General features: G+C 45.9%; 1 protein-coding gene across 4 annotated transcripts in view; it reads left to right on the forward strand.

Annotated features, from left to right (window-relative positions):
* The window catches only part of FHOD3 (formin homology 2 domain containing 3), a 466,256-nt gene that overhangs the window by 53,954 nt on the left and 393,048 nt on the right, over positions 1–19,254 (forward strand). For all 4 annotated transcript variants that reach the window (XM_014781352.2, XM_087439151.1, XM_087439152.1 and 1 more), the window contains exon 2: positions 7,807–7,913. In XM_014781352.2, the coding sequence (XP_014636838.1) occupies positions 7,807–7,913 (107 nt within the window). The remainder of the gene's footprint in view (positions 1–7,806; positions 7,914–19,254) is intronic.

Genomic DNA, 19,254 nt, shown 5'->3' on the forward strand with positions numbered 1-19,254 from the left:
CTTTTAAAATAATTCAAATATTTACCAGATTATCACACCCCCTCAGTTTAAGCTCTAAATGGGAGAAACCTGGCCTTTGTCTTTCTTGTAGACTTTGGCAGAGGCTCTTGCCTTTGGTTGGTGAGCTGTACAACTTTGTTGACTTAAATAGAAATCTGGGGCTTGATTTGGAAACTGCCTAAATCAATTTCAGGACACTGCTTCTCTCTCTGAGTTTGGTGGCCACAAATAACATAACTTATTAAAAGTTTCTGAGGAAGTAAAATCCAACTGCTTTCTTTCTTTTTTTATAATTTTATTTATTTCCCCCCTCAAAGCCCCAGTCCATGGTTGATATGTCATAGCTGCACATCCTTCTAGTTGCTGTATGTGGGACGTGGCCTCAGCATGGCCAGAGAAGCAGTGCATTGGTGCGCGCCCAGGATCCGAACCTGGGCCGCCAGCAGCGGAGCGCACGCACTTAACTGCTGAGCCACGGAGCCGGCCCAAGTCCAACTGCTTTCAAAGTAAATACATTCATGTTATTTCATAACCCATATATGCTGGATCTTTGAAAATATCCTTGTGCTTCACTCTAAAACATTTATTAAAATACCTGTAATGTATTTGTTGTTCCGAAGAGGCTAAATGGGCCCCTAGGGATTTAGAAGTTTAAATGTGATTTGTTGGGGTTAGCCACCTGGATCTGTTTTCTTCTGGTATGTAAATCAGTTTCATCTGGCCTTTCTCTTAAGAAAACTGATCAAGTATTACTTGTATTTTTAAAATATGTAAAACTACATCTTTACATAAACCTAATAATTTTTTATTGTGAAGTGTATTGTACATACAAAGGAATAAACATGAAGGGTATGTATAGTTTGAAGGATAATGGCGTGAATGCTGTGTCCTCACTACCCACCTTAGGAAATGGCAGAGGGCAGCTATGGTGTGTGTGTTCTCCCACTTGTCCCTTTGCAGTAGTCATTATGGCTGTGAGGGGACGATAGCCCACAAAAGCTGGAATGGCTGGGCCAGGGTTTTATGTAGGTTTTATTAAGAATTGTGAAGGGGACATGTGGCACTGCTTGTTGGAAAGCTCTCTTTCCTAACTTCTTTTGCTTGTGACCTAAGTCCAGTTTCTTGTCTCTGCTGCCTTGAGAAGGAACCAAAAAGTTGAAGGAAGCCATAAGCTTCATGGCTACGTAGCAACAGGAGCACCATTTGAGGGGGAACCGGGCGTAGGTCTCTTAGAACTGACCAACGGACACACGCTGACTGCCTTTGTACCACTCTTAGAGCTGGGATGAGCCCAAAGTGGGGCACTCGGGGGCCCTGCAGTGAACCCGGCCCTGGAGAGAGACAGAGCCCAGAGCAATGCTTCATTTCTGAGCCAGGAGTGGGGCCAGCTTTATGGACGTGTGACCAGTGCAGTCAGAAGGGCCCTGTGCTTGCAGTTGCTATCTTGAAAGTCTTCATACTTTTATCTTTGAATGTGCGTTTTGTACGTGAAGTACAATGGGGTGATAGAACATGCTGTAGGGGCTTGCAGCCACAGCTCATGCATGGTTTTGCCTCCTGCTGCCTCCTTATCTCCTTGGGAGGGGTTCTCAGTTGCCTGCTCCCCCATTCCCTGGTGCTCCAGGCCTTTCTATTCAGCGACTGCTACTGTCCTCTGTCCCCAGTGGGGACTGGGGCTCCGGAGAGGCAGGGCCAGGCCTGCATGCTCTGTGGCATCTGAGGGCTGGGCATGGTGGTGACCTTCCTGTCTTGAGCTGGCTGTGTCATGGTGTGTTTGATGGGCACCTTGGTGGGGCAAGCCTCTCAGTCACCACCAGTCCAGGCACCGAGCACTTTGAGTGAGAAATTTTAATCCCAAGGGGCTACCTGTCTGCTGTGGGTTGAGGTGACAGGCTCATGGGAAGAGGAGATTGACTAAAAGCAACAGCCATAAAATGTTACTCACAAGTCTATAGGTCTACTGGGCGGTTCTTCTGGTTTGGGCCACTTTGGCTGATATCTGCATGTGTCTGTCATCAGCTGGTGGGTCATCTGGAGGCTTGATGATCCAGATTGGCCTCACTCAGTGTGTGGCAGTTGGCAGGCTGTCGGCGGGGGAGCAGGAACAACCAGACATCCCGGAGGCTGGCTAGCCTAGGCTTCTTCATGTGGTGGCAAAGTTCCAAGAACAGCAAAAGAGGGCAGCCCCACTGAGCAAGGACCTTTCAAGCCTCTGCTGTGTCACATTTGCTACTGCGTTGGCCAGAGCAAGACACAGGCCAGCCCAGATTCCAAGTGTAGAGAAAGGATCCACCTCTTGATGGAAGGAGCTGCAAAATCGCATTGCGAGGGGTGTGGATGCAGGCACGGGAGGAACCAATCAAATGACATAAGCAAATGACTTATTTTAGCTTTTCTTTTTTTTTTTTCTCTTTTAAAATCAGCATGTATTTTCCCACTTCTGAACTGTTACCAAAATTAGCTTAAAGGATAGCCCTCGTGTATATTTATGGAATGGTTCCATGCAAATCTATTTCAGGGTTACACAAATTTTATTGCTTAGACTAAGGATCACTGTAGATCTGCTGCCAAACCCAGATAATCATTAAACCACCCCAATAACATGCCACTTCACTGGATTAAGGAAAGAAAAGAATATGTAAATCGAGACGTGACATCAGCCTTGTTTTAGATATTTGCTTTTTTTTTTTTTTCAGGATTGTGAGTCGGCCCTTTCTTTTTGAATGCACTGTAGCAACAGTCAAAAGAACCCCAGAGTAACCTAGTGCAACCTGTCTGCAAGGAGTGGAGGGCTCTTTCTGTGTCTCTAGAGACTGAGGGCCCATTTTAATGGTTTGTTTTGACCCATGTGGAGTGACACAGAATTCCAGGGCATTTGGAAGGGTCCTTCATGTGGATCTGTGACTGACTCCCTGTAAGCACCCCAACCCCCACCAGAATCCTGGCCACAGGTTTACTGCCTGCAACCTGATCTGAAGTCTTCCTGCAGTGCCACTATCTCTGCCCCTAATTTCTCTAACGGTCGCACTTCTATAATAGCCCTGTAATGTTATCTTCCCACATGGCTCCCTACTTTGTCTTATGTCCTGAAGTGGCCGGCAGTGTCCTGGCCACCAAACCTAGAGCCAAGAAAGGAGTGCAGGGGACATGCTGCCAGGGGATCAGGGTTGACACGAAAATTGTTGGAGTCAGGAAATTCCAGGGCCCTTAAGTCATTCAGGAAGACAGTTGACATGAGAGGCCAAGGGAGGGGATCAGGTTGCCTCCGTGTAAGTAGGAATTGAGGTTCCCCATCAGGAGCTGGTCTGACAAGGAGGTGTCTGAGTCCTTCACACGTAGGCAAAGTTTGGGTAGTTTCGTCTAAATCTTTAGCCAGATTGGAATTCACTTCCACTCGAGACATATTCACATTGTTGCATTCTTTTATAACTGTTATTTAGTCATCGCTGGCAGGACTGAAGAATTCGTTTAGTGTACTTATCAATTTGTTTGTAAAAATAATACCTAGAGCCGAACCCCTAAACTGTTTAGGGGATTTTGCTGTTTCAATGTGTCAGTCCAGCAAAGAAGCCCTTTATCCATACTCCTTGGCTCATGTGATGGTTTAAATATTAATCTCATGTGTCTCGGGTGTAATGATGAGGCAGGGCTTGTGTTGTGGAATGGAGTGGGCAGTGTGTGTTGACTTACTGGTATCTTCACAGGTCACCCGTGTTGTTGGGACTCCCTTTGTGCACGAGTATTCCAGCTCCCTCAAAGTGGCAGTCTGACCTTGCCCCCTTCCTATTGCCCTACTGTGGAGACTCCACACACACTTCCTGAGGGATTAAAAGGCACACATTCATCTTTTCTGTTTTAGTTGGAGGACTCACCCGTACAAATCGCCCAACCGTTAACTGGGGGAGCAGGCTCATGACACTGGCTTAGGAAGTAATGGCGGCCTTTCTTCTGGAAGGGAGACTGGGACAGTCTTATGGAGCATGCTTCGGTTTCAGGAGGCTGTGGCTGCTAATTATAGAGAAGGAATACAACTGAGGATGAACTTCCACACATTTGACAGTTGAAGTGGCTTTTTATTCTCTTCTGTGCTCTGTTTTTGTATCATATTTACTCAATAATATGATCTTTGAGGGAAGGAAGTGTTTATGTGTTCCTTGGTGCCCAGCCTGTGCCTGACATATAATTTTGTTAAAATTGAACTAGGAAAGTGGTAGTAGTTAATGTTGCCCTGAGTGTGAAGAGAGGAATGATGAGAATGGGCAGTTCTGCTAAGGTTTTGAGATTCTGTTGTCAGAAGGCTGGGGAGATTGTGGGGCTTCTTGTTGTGGTTCAGAGCTGGCTGGGAGCATGTTGAGGCAGATACTTGGTGGGCCAGAGTGAGTGTGGAGGAAAAATGGATATTCGCCTCGGGCTGCTGAGAATAAATTTGGAAGGTATGAGATGGAGATGATGTGCAAAATAGCCATGGTTGCCAGGAAGGACAGGGCTGTATCTGCTGGCTACCAGTAGTCCTCCTCACCTCGGCCCTAGCTAAGAAGAGCAGGGCTGGGTAGGGGCCGTGAGGACTGAAAGCCGGGACAGGGTCTCTCAGCCTTTCATCCACTCCCTGCTATCTCCACATTAGGAGCCTCAAACTAATGACCTGGGAGGGCCAGAAGCAGAGTGTGCTGGAGCAGGCCTGGGTGGCTCGAGAGGGCTGATGGATACATTCTTGGGAATTTTGTGAGCCAGTTGTTGAACATAGCCATTATTAAAAATCAAATTCTATCAATGTACAATTAAATAAGTTATATTAAAAACAAAGGTAATAAATATTCAAAGCATGTCACTCCCTAATTATTTTATTACATTTTACTGCTACCGATGCTTTTGAGGTTTCTTACATCTCTTAAATCTGTGTGGTAAACACTATCTAGTGGTGACCTGCTGCATGTCTTTTGCCAACTCCATGCACAGTGACTTCACACTGGTAGCTTGAAATCAGCCGCAGTGGGAGTATTTATACCACGTACATGTGCACTTCTGCCTCTCTCCACCCCTGAGCAGCACTTCCTCTCTGACTTGGTCCTCTCTGTCTGACCTGAGTGTGGACCACAGCCTCAGAATGACTCAGGCCCCCTTGAGGAGAAGCAGAAACTCTTTATCCAAAAGCTTCTTTCTTTGGGTTCACACACTGCAGGGGCTGAGGCAAAAGAAATAGTTATGGCTTAAAGGGCTTTCATTATCCCCATCTTATAGTCTGTTGATTATATGTGGGATTAAAAATAAGCAAAAGCATTGATACTATCAACAGAACAGACCAAGTAAGCTTTACTAGTTAATAACGTCAGTAGGAGTTAGAAGCAAGAATGAGCTGCAGTGATGCCAGCTGTACACATGGTCCAGGGTACATGTTCACAGGTCCAGTTTTAATGGAATTTTCCACCTAGGAATGATAAAGTCTGACTTCAGTCCACAGGAGACCCTTGGCCCAGGGGAAATCTTTTGCAAGAAATCCTTCTTGTCTGCTACTTCCACAGGCTGGGGAAGGCAGCTCCCCTGTGTGTTCCCTCAAAACCTTGGGCATACCTCTGACACCACGGTACAGTGAGTTTGGCTAATTTGATCCCTAGGTTTAAATGCTTTCTTAGATCAGATGATCCATCTGTAAAAATGCAAGTCAAGAGTGCTGAACCTCACCAGCATGCCGCTAGTAGTTATGAGGAGCAGTTTGTTTATTAGAGAAATAAAATCAGTGAGTCAAATAGGATTAACCCCTTCAAATGATTTAACTAGGTATTTCTTACAAATAATAAAGAACAAATTCCTTTCATTCTGTTGAGGATAATCAGAAACAAGGAACTGTGGGCTCCCTACAAGAATTAGCAGCCTGTTATAGGTGCTGATTCTAGACGAGTTGACAGTCTGCATTTCTCTTGCTGAGGATAAGAAGCAAAGCTTTTCTATCAAAAGAGACTAATTCCTTGTTTGAAATCTCACTTACAGTGGGAGGATTATCAGGCCTTTATCTAGATGTTTTAAAGTAGCCACATATTTGTTTCCACTTTTCCCCAATCTCCTGTCATTTTGGAATAAGAGCCTTAACTCACCAAGTAGATGAATAATAAGAGCCACCCTGACAGCCTGAGAAATCAAGCATGAAGTTACACATTTGAATCTCCTCATCGTGTTAATCTTAATCTTTTGTAAAATTATTTTCCTGTATTTTTTTTTAATAATTTTTATTTATTTATTTTTTCCCCCAAAGCCCCAGTAGATAGTTGTATGTCATAGCTGCACATCCTTCTAGTTGCTGTATGTGGGACGCGGCCTCAGCATGGCCGGAGAAGCGGTGCATCGGTGCGTGCCTGGGATCCGAACCCGGACCACCAGCAGCGGAGCGCGCGCACTTAACCGCTAAGCCACGGGGCCGGCCCTATTTTCCTGTATTTTTAAGTGTATTGATCATTCTAACTGTCATGTAATGCTGGCTGCTGTAACAACCTCAAAATCTCAATGACCTACCACAGCAAAGGCTTGTGTCCTGCTCTTGTCACTGTCCAGGACGGGTCAGTGCATGCTGGGCAGCAAAATGCTCTCTTCCACACAGTGATTCAGGAACCCGAGCTCCTTCTGTCTGGGGCTTCGCTGGTTTCTAGACTTCAGAGTTCCCCTCTGGCTTCTCTGCATGTGGCCACAGGCAGAAGAAGAAAGGTGGTAGGGGTGTTAAAGCCAGGCCCGTTGGGAGCCTTCTTTACTTTCACTGATAGTCCATTGGTTGGTATGCAGTTACACGACCATTGCCCATCTATAAGGCTGGGAGATGTGGTCTCTGTGCCCAGGAGGAAAAGGGAATGGGGTTGGCAAATATGTGGTATTGCCTTGGCCACACCAGAACACTCAGATGACACAAGCTGCATTTTGCAAGCACAATATTTTCAAGTCCTTTGTAGGTCTCTGGCCATAGAGAGGGTGCAGAGTGTAGTAGTAGAGAGCATGACCTCAAATCAAACTGCCAGTATCCAAATCCCAGCTCCACCATATACCAGATGTGACACTGGGCAAGAAACTTAGTCTCTGTCTGTGCCTCAGTTTCCTCATCTGTAAAATGGGGATAACAATAGAAATTAATAGGGATCCTGTGAGAATCAGATGATGTAACATAAGTAAAATGCTTAGAATTATGCATGGAACATAATTAACAACATGTAAGTATTTGTTAAATAAATTTTTGAAAACTGAGACTAGTAACAAAGAGACCTAATGTCCTCTTTGGTATGTTGTAATTTGGATATGTTGCCATTCAGATGGAGAATCTTTCAGTTCAATTGTAAAAATGTTTATTGAGCAACTATTAATTGTAATGTGCCTGGCATGGCCATAGAATCTGAATAAGTAGGGTTTTCACTGAGTCAAAGGAAACAGCATGTTTTCCCCACCAAATTTGCCTTTTAAACTCCGTGACTTTTAATCTGTGGTCACATGGCATTGTGATCTTGGTTTCAACTCCACAAATCCATGGCTTGTCCTGGGCCCATGAGAGTGGAAAGTGGCACTGGCCCAGTGCTCAAAGGGCTCTTCTCCTCCCTAGTCCATGGCTGTTGGGCCCTGTCAATGCCACTCCCTTAATGAGTCTCATTTCTGTCTACTCATTATGTAGTTTGCTCCCAATCTATTTATACTAAAACACTACCTCTTCTAGTTATGATCTAAATTTTGGAATAATGCTTGATTTCAAAAAATCGTGAGGGCAACGTGCAGTGATTTCTCCACGCAAAGTCCCCATTCGAGGAGCAGGCTGGGCTTAACAGGCTCCTTCTCTTGCAGCTCGACGACTGCACGCTGCAGCTCTCCCACAATGGCACCTACCTGGACTTGGAGGCTACGCTGGCAGAGCAACGGGACGAGCTAGAAGGCTTCCAGGATGACGCTGGGTAAGAGTGACAATTGTCCTTGCTGTCTAGTCCCAACCTTCCAAGAAATGGGGGTCCGTTGAGGCCTTAACGTATTTTGGAGAAACCACCATAGCTTTGACCTTCTCTTCACTCACAGTCACACCAAAAGAAGGGAGATGCAAGTGACTCAACAGTAGTAACTGCAAACCTTTTTGCATTTTGAGACACTTTCTTGACAAGCCTACTTAAGGGTAGGAAAATTTCTGGTATAGTTTAATTAAGCACGTGGTATTTACATTCTAAGTTTTTTTTTCAAACCAAATATAATTAATATTTTCCAGATTTTATTGGATTGAACAACTGTTTTAAACATTGTTTTTAATACTAACTTACTGGATATTTAGTTTTCTGGGCAGATTCCCCAGCAGATCATTTTATACTATATCATCTTTTGAACTCATTACAGTGGAGAATATAATCATGCTAATTAACATCAAGTTACTTTTGGCCTACATTTAGAATTGCTTGATACTTCTGATTGCTGTGAATCAGAATAAAGCAATACTTCTGAAAAATCAGAGATGTGTACAGAAAGTGAAATCAGGGGTAGGAATATACCCCTAAAATCAGCTGTTCTTTATTAGATTATTGAAATGGCGTTTTTTGGGGGCCCCTGCCTCCCTTTCTATTCCTCATCCATCTAGATCCCAGTATATTTCTGATTTCATCACCTTCCTCCTGAGAAACCTTCAGAGACTCCCTGTTGCTTTCCAGATAATGCTCAGCTGTCTTAATCTGATGTTCAGGGACCTCCCCAAAAGTTGTTTTCAAGCTAGCTTGCCTGGGTTAAAAATATATTACGGTCAGATGAATATTATCTGAGTGCTGTTTTTCATGAATGGCTCAAAAAATGAGGAAATATGGGAACGCTCTTAGTGTTACTTTCCTACCTGACTCCACTGTGTACTGATGACTTCCTGGGTTTCCCCTACTTTAATACCCGTCACAATTTATGGTCCTTTTCCCCTTAATTATCCCTCTTCTTTACTGGTAAAACTCTACTAGGGCAGAGCTGGGCCTGTCCGAATATCCAGTGCCTAGCATATTCTCAACATGTTATAGGCACTTAGTGAACATTGGTGGCCAGGTGAAGGGCAGGATCCCAGAATGGAGTCCTGAATGGCATGACCATGAGCACCAAGAAGACCAGGGTCCTTGGTAGGAACAGCAAGGTTCTCTGAGGATGCCCTTCCTGTCTCCTTAGCGGTTCCAAGGGCCACACCAACAGCGTGTGGGAAAAGATGGTGGAAACTACCTCAGGTGGCTGTACACACATGAGGGGTATCATTATTAAGTCACACCAGATTCTACTCATCATCATTTTCAAAATTAACATTATTAGAGTGATAGACTTGGGGAAATTCCATTGCTATAGTTTTTACCAAGTATTTGACAATGACATCCCTTTATAAAAGATGTCAGAATTCAGGCTGGATGACAGTCTAATTGGATGACTTCATGGCTCATTTATCAAACAGACCCCAGGAGTGTTATGAGTAGATCATTGTCAACTGGAAAAATGTCTCTAGTGGTCTTATGCTTGCAGACCATGTCCTGTTTGATTTTTTCTTTCCTTTTTTTTTTTTTTGTGAGGAAGATCAGCCCTGAGCTAACATCCATGCCAATCCTCCTCTTTTTGCTGAGGAAGACTGGCCCTGGGCTAACATCTGTGCCTATCTTCCTCCACTTTATATGGGATGCCACCACAGCATGGCTTGACAAGCAGTGCATCGGTGCGCACCCGGGATCCGAACCCGGGCCGCCAGCAGCAGAGCGTGCACACTTAACCTCTATGCCATGGGGCCAGCCTATACTTTTTTTTTTTTTTTTGGTGAGGAAGATTGACCCTAAGCTAACATCCATTGCCAATCTTCCTCTTTTTGCTTGAGGAAGATGGTCTCTGTGTGAACATCTGTGCCAATCTTCCTCTACTTTTTTTTTTTGTGAGGAAGCTTAGCTCTGAGCTAACATCTGTTGCCAATCCTCCTCTTTTTTGCTGAGGAAGATTGGCCCTGGGCTAACATCCGTGCCCGTCTTTCTCTACTTTATGTGGGATGCTGCCACAGCATGGCTTGATGAGCGGTGCATAGGTCCGCACCCAGGATCTGAACCTGCGAACCCCGGACCGCCGAAGCAGAGCATGTGAACTTAACCACTATGCCACCGGGCCGGCCCCGTGATTTTTTTCTTTTTTGTCAAAACTTGACTGATTTGGAGATGGCAGTTTGGGAAAAAAAAGTGTTAGTATATTACAAAACAGTATCAAGAGTTAAGAGGCGGGGGCCGGCCCGGTGGCTTAGCGGTTAAGTGCACGCGCTCTGCTGCTGGCGGCCCGGGGTTCGGATCCCGGGCGTGCACGGATGCACCACTTCTCCGGCCATGCTGAGGCCGCGTCCCACATACAGCAACTAGAAGGGTGTGCAGCTATGACATACAACTATCTGCTGGGGCTTTGGGGGAAAAAATTAATAAATAAAATCTTTAAAAAAAAAAAAAAAGAGTTAAGAGGGGGGAAGAAAAGAACATTTACGGAGCACTTGCTATGCCAACCACTACACTAGGCACCTTATTCACGGTATGTTTGTTTAATAGTTCATTCTCTTACCAGTGATGTGATTGGATTTTATTGTCTCCATTTTTCATTTGAAACAACTGAGGGTCAGGAGTTAAAGTACGTGTCCAGGACAGCAGAGCTGGTAGATGGTGGAGCCAGGTTTGAACATAGGTGAGACCGATTCCCAAGTCGGTACTCCTCTTCCATCCCAGGAGCTTCTGGGCAGAGGCACTTCAGGTTCTACTCAGGATGTACGTTTGTACCTTTGGTGACATAAGGTTGGTTCATACAAGGACATCATCAGTCCCAGGCTAAGACACTGGCTCCAGTTGAAACAGCACCCGACCTCACTGCAGGGTGGCTCCAGGAAGACACACTTGCTGCCATCATCTGGCCCTGACACTACAGCTCACACTGTCAACACCAGCATCCAGGTGCTGGAAGTTCCTCCACAGCTGTTCCTGAAGAGCCAGGGACCCAGCGTAGGCCCTGGGGCTGACTTTCTTACTTTGTTCCCTTCTGAATCGGCACCTGGCCATGGATCCATCTGATAGGTGCAGCTGTGACCACATTTCTGCACCCTAACAACACAGGATGCTGGGAAATGAATTATGGCAAGATGAGAAGGCGGGACTCATGACGTGGGAACCTGCAAACGGGGGAAGGTAGCCCAAATGATGTTGAGTTGCTGCACATTTGACAGGTGTGCCCCAAACTCACCCCAGAGTTTGTCTTTGAAATAGTCTTCATTTGTGGTGACCCGCCCCTTGTCCTTTAGAATGTACTCAGGATGACACACCTCTTTGTCCCAAAGAGTGTGAAGAAGCCACCTTTACTGATCTCTGGTGGGGAGGCCCCTCCGTCCCTGGCCTGGGTTGCAGAAGTCATGGCAGGATGGTGATGTCCTGGGATGGCCAGGTCAGCCTGGTTATCCCCAGGTCATTTACCAGCCCTGAGCACTGGCAGCACATGGCTAATCACTGGGAGCTGGCTGGAAGCAGCCTGCGGGCTGAGCCTTCCTGCACAGGTGGGAGGTGTCTGGGCACATTCACAGCATCACTTGCACGGAGCATCCCTCCTGGGTCCTCTCCTAGAAGTGTGGCATCTGGCAAAGTCTGTGTGCCTAAGAACCCTTGTCTCCCATGAATGGGAGTTAAAATATAATTTCTTCCTAGTTAAGAATTACCCTTTTGAGGCATGAAAAGGGCAAATGAAATACCATTCTTTCTCTTGATGATTTCTTTGTGTAAACTATAGCAAAATATCTGCTAATGTGACCATCTAATGAAGACATCTGACGGGCTGGGTGAAAATAGTGGTGTTTTTCCTACAGTGTGTTTTGAGTGAGTTTTCCTGGCCGGAGGAGTTTGTTTCTTTGTTTTTATCCATTACCCTGCTCTTTTATGTCAAGACTAAAAATTAACTCACTTGTTGTTTAGAATTATCACTCCAGCTGTAGCTAATCAGAGAAGAGGAGAAAGACCTTCAAAAGTGGAAGGACAAAGCAATTATTATGCTAACAAAGTAGAGCCAGGTCTGCTCATTGCCTTCCAAGGCCAGGGAAATTAGCAACCACAGCATAGTGCAGTGGAAACAGAAGCCCCGAAGCCTCTGGATTATTATTTCTGCCCCTGCCGTTCTGTGACCTTGGGCAAGCCACTTTACCTCTGATAGGAGTTTATATAATTTATTTATAAAATGAGGACAGTATTACCCAATCCCTTTTTCCTCCCTGTATCAGCAGGGATCCCAACAGGGTCTCTGGTACCCAAGGAGAGCATAGCAGAGAGCAGCATCGCATAGTGGTTAGGGATAGGGGCTTTGCGATTAGTCTCATTGCTGTGTGGCCATGGAGATGTTACTTCACCTCTTTGAACCTCAGTTTCTTTGTGAGTGGGGATAATATAATCATAATACTGCCTCCGTGGGTTGTTGTGAGGTAAAATGTGATGATGTCTCTAAAACGTTAAGCTAGTTTCGGGCGTATAATACATACTCAAAGCTAGTAGCCCTTACTGTAATTAGTCAGCATTTGAGAAGATGATACATGGAAATAGGATTCACTGGATTTTAGACCTGGAGGGGTCTACGCAGGTCAGCCATTCCGAGATCTCATTTTTTCAGTTAAAGAAACCAGGGCTGGAGCCTTGCCCATAGGGCAGAGCTGGGCCAGAGCCCCTCACCCTTTTTGCTTGTTCCCACCGCCATTGCCTCTGAAAGGAAACCAGTGCCAGCTCAGGTCCACAGGGAACTGTCATGGAGAAGGTGGGGCTTGAGGTTAGCCCTGAAGGGGAGATAGTGGCTTCGGGAGGTGGAGGGGGCAGTAGGTGGGAACATGGTAGAGCTGAGTGGGCCTGAGAAGCACGGTGCTTCAGGGACGTTGTGAGGACCAGTGAGGTTGCTGGACTTGAGGTACATAACCCCAGATGCTCCTAACTGAGTAACTTGTGGCACTCACCTTTTCGTAGGCTTCACTCCTCTGAGGCCTGTCCCAGAGGGTCGGCTCTGAAGAGAGCTGCTGCTTATCTCTCGATTTCCTCACCTGCTACGGGGGTGCTGGTGAACACTCACCCCACCCCAACTCCTGTCCTCGTAGGGTTGTGTGTGGGTGGGCAAAGTCGGACAAAGCCCTGTGGAATGTGGGTGGGGAGAGCCTGGCAGTGTGAGGCTTGTGGCTCAGAAATGAAGGATGTGAGGCCAGGCAGGGGTGGGGTGGGCTATGAGGAAGCCCCTGTGCAGGGGTGGGCCCCACTCGGCCCCGATCCCAACCCCGCCAGCTTTGCAGTGGACGTGTTTAGAGGGACAAAGGGGTGTGCGGAGAGCACTGATTTGACCCTTAGACACCTAACTTCTCAACCTGCAGCAGAGAAGCCCCAAGGATCCATGTGTGTGGGGGTCCGTGAACCCCCAAGGCTTCTGCACAGTTTGTGTGTGTGCAGGGTTTTTGGGTGGGGAGGTTTCACAGCTTTTCATCAGATTCTCAAAGAGTTCTTTGCATCCCAGAATGTCAAGGTAGAAACAATAGGAAGCAGTTTTCGCTTCTTACTGTCTGAAACAAAAGTTAACCTCATCCAGTCACATCTTTGTCTGGGTTTCCTCTGCACCTAGATCTGGTGGAATGGGAAATCACCTAAAATACATTTTGAACCTAAATCTAAAAACCTACTGAACCTGAAAAACCAAACCAAATAACAAAAACCTCAACAAGTTAAAAGAGAGATTCTGGTTAGGGTGTGGATGGGAAGCCATGAAGACTCCCCCCTCTTTTCCTCTTAAGTGATAATCTCCAGCTGAGAGTGCAGGTGTGTTGTCTGAGGCTCTTTTGGCAAGCCAATGATGGTTATTAAGGGTCTCCTGTCTCCTCAAGGCTGTGCAAGGCTCCAAGTGCAGACCACTAACCCCTGCCTCTGGTCACCGAGGGGAGAAAACTGGCCCTTTCAAACAAAAGGTGCCTAGCGGGTGACTTCAGTGCTAGGCTGAGCGGGGTAGCCCAGAGCCCCCTGCACACCAGCTTTGGGCCACTGCTGGACTGGCTCCCTCTAAATACCCTGTGAGGAAGCTGCTTAGAAGTGCTGGTTTCTAGGCGCCTGCTTCAGGAGGTTTGGTGTGGGTGGAGCCCGGGGAATTTCCCCTTTTAAAAAGATCCTCAGGTGGTCGGGTGCTTGGTCTGGAACCTTTAGCAGAGGTTGTCAATCTTGGATACTATTGCAACCATCTGAGGAACTTTAAAAACCTCCCTCCCATGCCCAGCCCCAGACCAGTGCAATCAGATCTTGGGGGGTGGGCCCAGGCAGCGTGCTTTTTAAAGCCCCCCCCCAGGTGATTCCACTACATGAGGGAGACCTGTCCTGAAGATGCTGCAGTAAGTGAGACAGAGAGAATGAACTCCCATGCTGAGTGGACAGTGGAATTGGAAAGGCTCTGAATACCTTCAAATGCCAGATTGTACAACAGGACAAAGATGGCAGCAGGTGGGTGTAGGGGAGCCCAGGTAGGCACTGGGCTTTACGGTGTGGGTTGGAGTCAGAAAAGAACTGACCTGCAAAGAGGGAGCCCTCATGGAGCTCCTCAAGTAAGAGGGAGGGTGGGGTGAGTAGACAGAACTTAGAGCAGGGAGGCTGCAGTTAGATGTGGCCCACTATGAGGAGGAGAAGGGAGTGACCTAATGGGCCTGAACCTGGTGGCTGAGGAAGGTGGGTGGATTAGGGCCTGGGCTGGAGAGGGAGGGAGCTGTGAATCTGGAGATGTACTGGTTGAGTAGATGGAAACAGGAGAACAAAATGGACACATGACATTAGACGGATAGTGTACAGAGGGTGGATTGCTTAGAGAGGTAGCGAGGTTATGGAGTGGGGGCAGTTTGGGGAGGGGGAAAAGAGGTTTATACATGTTAGTCTGAGTTTATGTCAAGCCACACTCAAGGTGGGACATGGCCAGGTGAGAACTATTTGCCTGGGACCCAGGTGAGAAGCATCAAGGACCAGAGAGGCTGGGGTGATTGCTTGGAGGAAAGGAGTTGTAAACCCAAAACTTCTCTAAAAAAAAAAAAAAAATGAAGTCTATTAAAGAAAAGATGGATAATTATGTTGTTTCGAGGATAATATGTTGATTACAAGATGCTCTTAGAACCCAGGCTTCTTTATCTTTCTGCTCTGCCATCCTTAGGGTGTGGCTTTCATCTTGCATGCTTCATCATAGTTACAATATGGCCACTATCCCTCCAGCTTCATATCAAGGCAGGAAGGCATGTATTGGTTAGGGTGCAGTCTTCTTGGTTGTAGCCAAGAGATTCCTAGGTATAGCAGTTTAAGGTAAAATTTCTTTATTGTGTAAGAATCCAAATGTAGGCAATCCTTCTTGAGACGGGTAGACCAGCGATACCATCCTCAAAATAAGGATTCCATCTCTGTGTCCGGACTTGCTTTAGCTTATACCTCCTCATCTGCATTCCAGCCACCAGGAAGAAGGAAATGGACAGAGGAAGTGCATGTCCATTCTTTGTGCATATAGCTTTCACTCACATGCCGTTGGCCACAACTTAGATCCATGGCCATACCATGAATTGAGGGCTTGTGTCCACCTAACCCTCTACCTCTATTACTAAGGATATAACAGTCCCTGCCTTAGCTAGGCGGAATGAAGAGCAAGTGGTGCCCGCTGGGTCTACTCTTTTTTTTTTTTTTAATTTTATTTATTTATTTATTTATTTTTCACCCAAAGCCCCAGTAGATAGCTGTATGTCATAGCTGCACATCCTTCTAGTTGCTGTATGTGGGACGCGGCCTCAGCATGGCCAGAGAGGCGGTGCGTCAGTGCGCGCCCGGGATCCGAACCCGGGCCGCCAGCAGCGGAGCCTGAGCACTTAACCGCTAAGCCACGGGGCCGGCCCCCTGGTCTGCTCTTTTTAAAGAGCTTTTCTAGATGCTCTACCAGCAACTTCTACCTATAGTTCACTGAAGAGGACTATGTCACATGGCCACCCTTGGTGGCCAAGGAGACTGGAGAATGTAGTTGGGTATATTGTCACCTCAAACAAAATTGGGTTTCCTTTATAAGATAAAAGAGGAAAATGGGTATTGGGTAGGTACCCGGCAGTGTCTGCCTCATCAAGGGGAGAGAAAACTTCAAAGAAAGGACAGTTAAGAACATCATCATGTTCTAGAGAGAAATCAAGTTATGAGAGGACCAAGGCAAGGCCGGGGCTATAATAAGAGGGAGATTTATGGTGTCCCTGGGGAGAGAGGAAGCAGAAGAGTAATGGGGTGGGGGCAGATGGAGATAGGTCAAGAGAGAATGTGGGACTGAGAAGGAGAGGCAGCAGGATTACACAGGAACTGGGCATTGTGATGGGTTGAACAAAGGCTTTTTTTCCATTGGGGGCACCTGCTGGGGTTAAGGCTAAAACTACAAAACTCTTAAAAGAAAATAGGAGTAAGTCTTTGTTTCTTAGATTGGATACTAAAAGCATAATATTGTTATCCCATTTTACAGACAAGGAAGCTGAGGCTCAGAGAGGCTAAGTAACTTGTCCAAGATCATACAGCTGGCTTCAGAGTTGACGCTTTTCACCTCTACTGCCTACTAGGGAAGACCAGAGTGCATCTGGACATGAATGTAGTGGCACCTGGCTCTCTTGGACTTTGAGCTTCTGAGCAAATTAATGTTAGCTAGCACTATCCTTTTCTAGCTGATGACTGGTTCAAATCCTTCATCTCTTTATCCCTCAGGCAGAGCACTGGCTGAATCGCACAGCTCCAGAAGCTTAATATGAGGAAGCTTATTCCTGGGGCAGCTGCTGAGGGGGCCCTCGTCTCTGCTTCTGATGCGTGGTCAAACATATGTGTTCTGCTCCTGACTGAAGTCATAGTTCTGATTTGAGTAGAGGAATATTTGGGGGCATCAATTCTGCTGTTGGTTCTAAGAAAAATTCTCCAGGCCTTTGGCTCTATGCCACTCAATACAATAATGTAAGCCCTTGTTCTTATAGTCACAAAAAGACTTTATATGTTATTCTTATAAAAATATTCTCTTGAGAGATAGGGACAGAACTGAAACACACGGTTTCTGTGAGACTTATTTGGTTAAACCATATTTTGTTCCCGAGGCCAGAGACATTATTGTAGGAGAAACTTGTGTATTCTGAGAAACCAGGAAGTTCTGGAAGTTCTTTTAGCAATAGTACTGTCACGTCCCTGGCGTGTCTGCTTCAACTGGAGTCTCCTTGAATTGAGCATCTATTTTAGATAGGTCTCTTGTCACTTGCATAGCACTGGCCTTGGACGTGGGCAGCCCATTGGCTGTGGCTGGTTTCTGAAGCTGGTGATGTTTCCCTGGCAGTGGCTGTGCTGATAGGACTGGAGTCGGAATCTCCCTGGGGAGTTTCAGGTCAAACTAAACTGCCTTCGCCTTCTGGGTCCCCAGATTCTAGTACTGGATGCATTTCCATCTCACTCTGTTGTAAACGGGCAGGTTCGGAAGGAGTGGCAGCTGTGACACTGATACAGCATGCCGATATCAGGAAAAAAAGGATCACTAAAGTGCTTAGAGTGACTCCACATTGGCAGCCTCTCACCGATTTCATTTTTGGAACATGGAAGCTCCATGAAGGCAAGATACCAAAGTTTTTATTAGGATTTTCCAGAGAAATAGAACTAATAAGGTAACTATCTATCCTTCTAGTCTCATCTATCTAATCTATTTTATTTCATCCATCTAGTCTATACATCTGTCTAGAGAGTTTTCTTTCAAGTAATTGGCTCCCCCCATTATGGGGACTGGCAAGTCTGGAATCTGTAGATTGGGCCAGCAGGCTGGAAATTCAGGTAAGAATTGATGTTGCAGTCTCAAGTCCAAAATCTGCACGGCAGGCCAGCAGGCAGGATTTCTATGTTGCTGTCTTGACAGAATATACTTTGTGCACCTGATATATAGTCCAGTACACACTAGGTGCCAGTGAACATGTGTGGATGAGGGAATGAGTGAAGGAGCACCCGTCTGGGAGGCAGCTGTAGGGAGGTGATAGGAGCACGGGCTCTGGGGTTGGGCTGGCTAGGTTGAATCCTAGCTCGTTACTTTCTAGCTGTGTGACTTCAGCTACCTTGCTTAACTCTTCTGGGCCTCAATTTCCTCATTTTACAAATGGCAATAATGTTACCTACTTCATAGGAATTTTTGAAGACTAAATCTGTATAAAGTTCTTAGGACGTCGTTTGGCACATGATTAGCATTCCATAAATGTTAACAACTTATGATTATTATTTTCTGAACCCAAACTGACATAGTATCCCATCGGGGGCAGGGGAAAGTACATCCATGATTATTTAATTTTCATCTGAAAGTTTTGGCCATGAAACAGAAGACAAGGGCATAGTTACTAGAAAAGTGGGGATAAAATGATTATTTTAAAAAGGATGATATGATTGTTTCCCTAAAAGAAGCCAAAAGAAGCAGCTAAAAGATTTTTAGAATCAATAATAGTGATGAGATGGCCATATGTAGAAGAAATAAGTAATAATCAACCTTTCTCCAATATGTCAGCATTAACCAATTAGAAAATATAGTGGTGGAGGGAGGGAAGCTATGAAATTGGAAGGGACCTTGTGATGGGTGTCCTCTCTACGTTGATATTTGATATAAATAAAACTTGGACTTCCTGTAATTCTTCTTGAATTCTTAGGATTAACCTTATTTAGTTCTGTTGTATTATTTTCACATATTGCATAATTTGGTTTGCCAATGTTTTCTTAGATATTTGCATCTTAATTTTTTGTGTGTGTCTTTTTTGTTAGATTTTAGTATTGAGGTTAAACCAGTTCCTTAAAAAAGCTGGGACTCTTTATCCTCTGTAAACCCAAGAGAAGGTTATATAGTGAGGCAGTTGTTCAGCAAAAGGTGGGTTGGTGCAGGTGACTGTGAGAGGTGGGGGAGGGGAAAGGGTGGGAGATGGACACCTTCTGTGAACCTGGCCACACTCACCACCCCCTTGTCTTCGCCTTGGCTGGCCCCCTCCTTTGCCAGGAACTCCTGGGATTGGGGCCTCACCCCTTGTCAGGCGGCTTCCGCAGCCTGGCTCCACACAGGTTTCTACCATTGTAGGATTTTGTGTACAGAAGCAGGCAGGGAAGGAGGTAGAATATTTTTTTTTTTTTTTGCAGGGAGACATTTAAAGATTTTATTTATTTATTTTTTCCCCCAAAGCCCCAGTAGATAGTTGTGTGTCATAGCTGCACATCCCTCTAGTTGCTGTATGTGGGACGCGGCCTCAGC

The sequence above is a fragment of the Ceratotherium simum genome, chromosome 14 (genome assembly GCF_057802395.1).
Source record: "Ceratotherium simum simum isolate JZ-2026a chromosome 14, ASM5780239v1, whole genome shotgun sequence".
NCBI classification, from domain to species: Eukaryota; Metazoa; Chordata; class Mammalia; order Perissodactyla; family Rhinocerotidae; genus Ceratotherium; species Ceratotherium simum.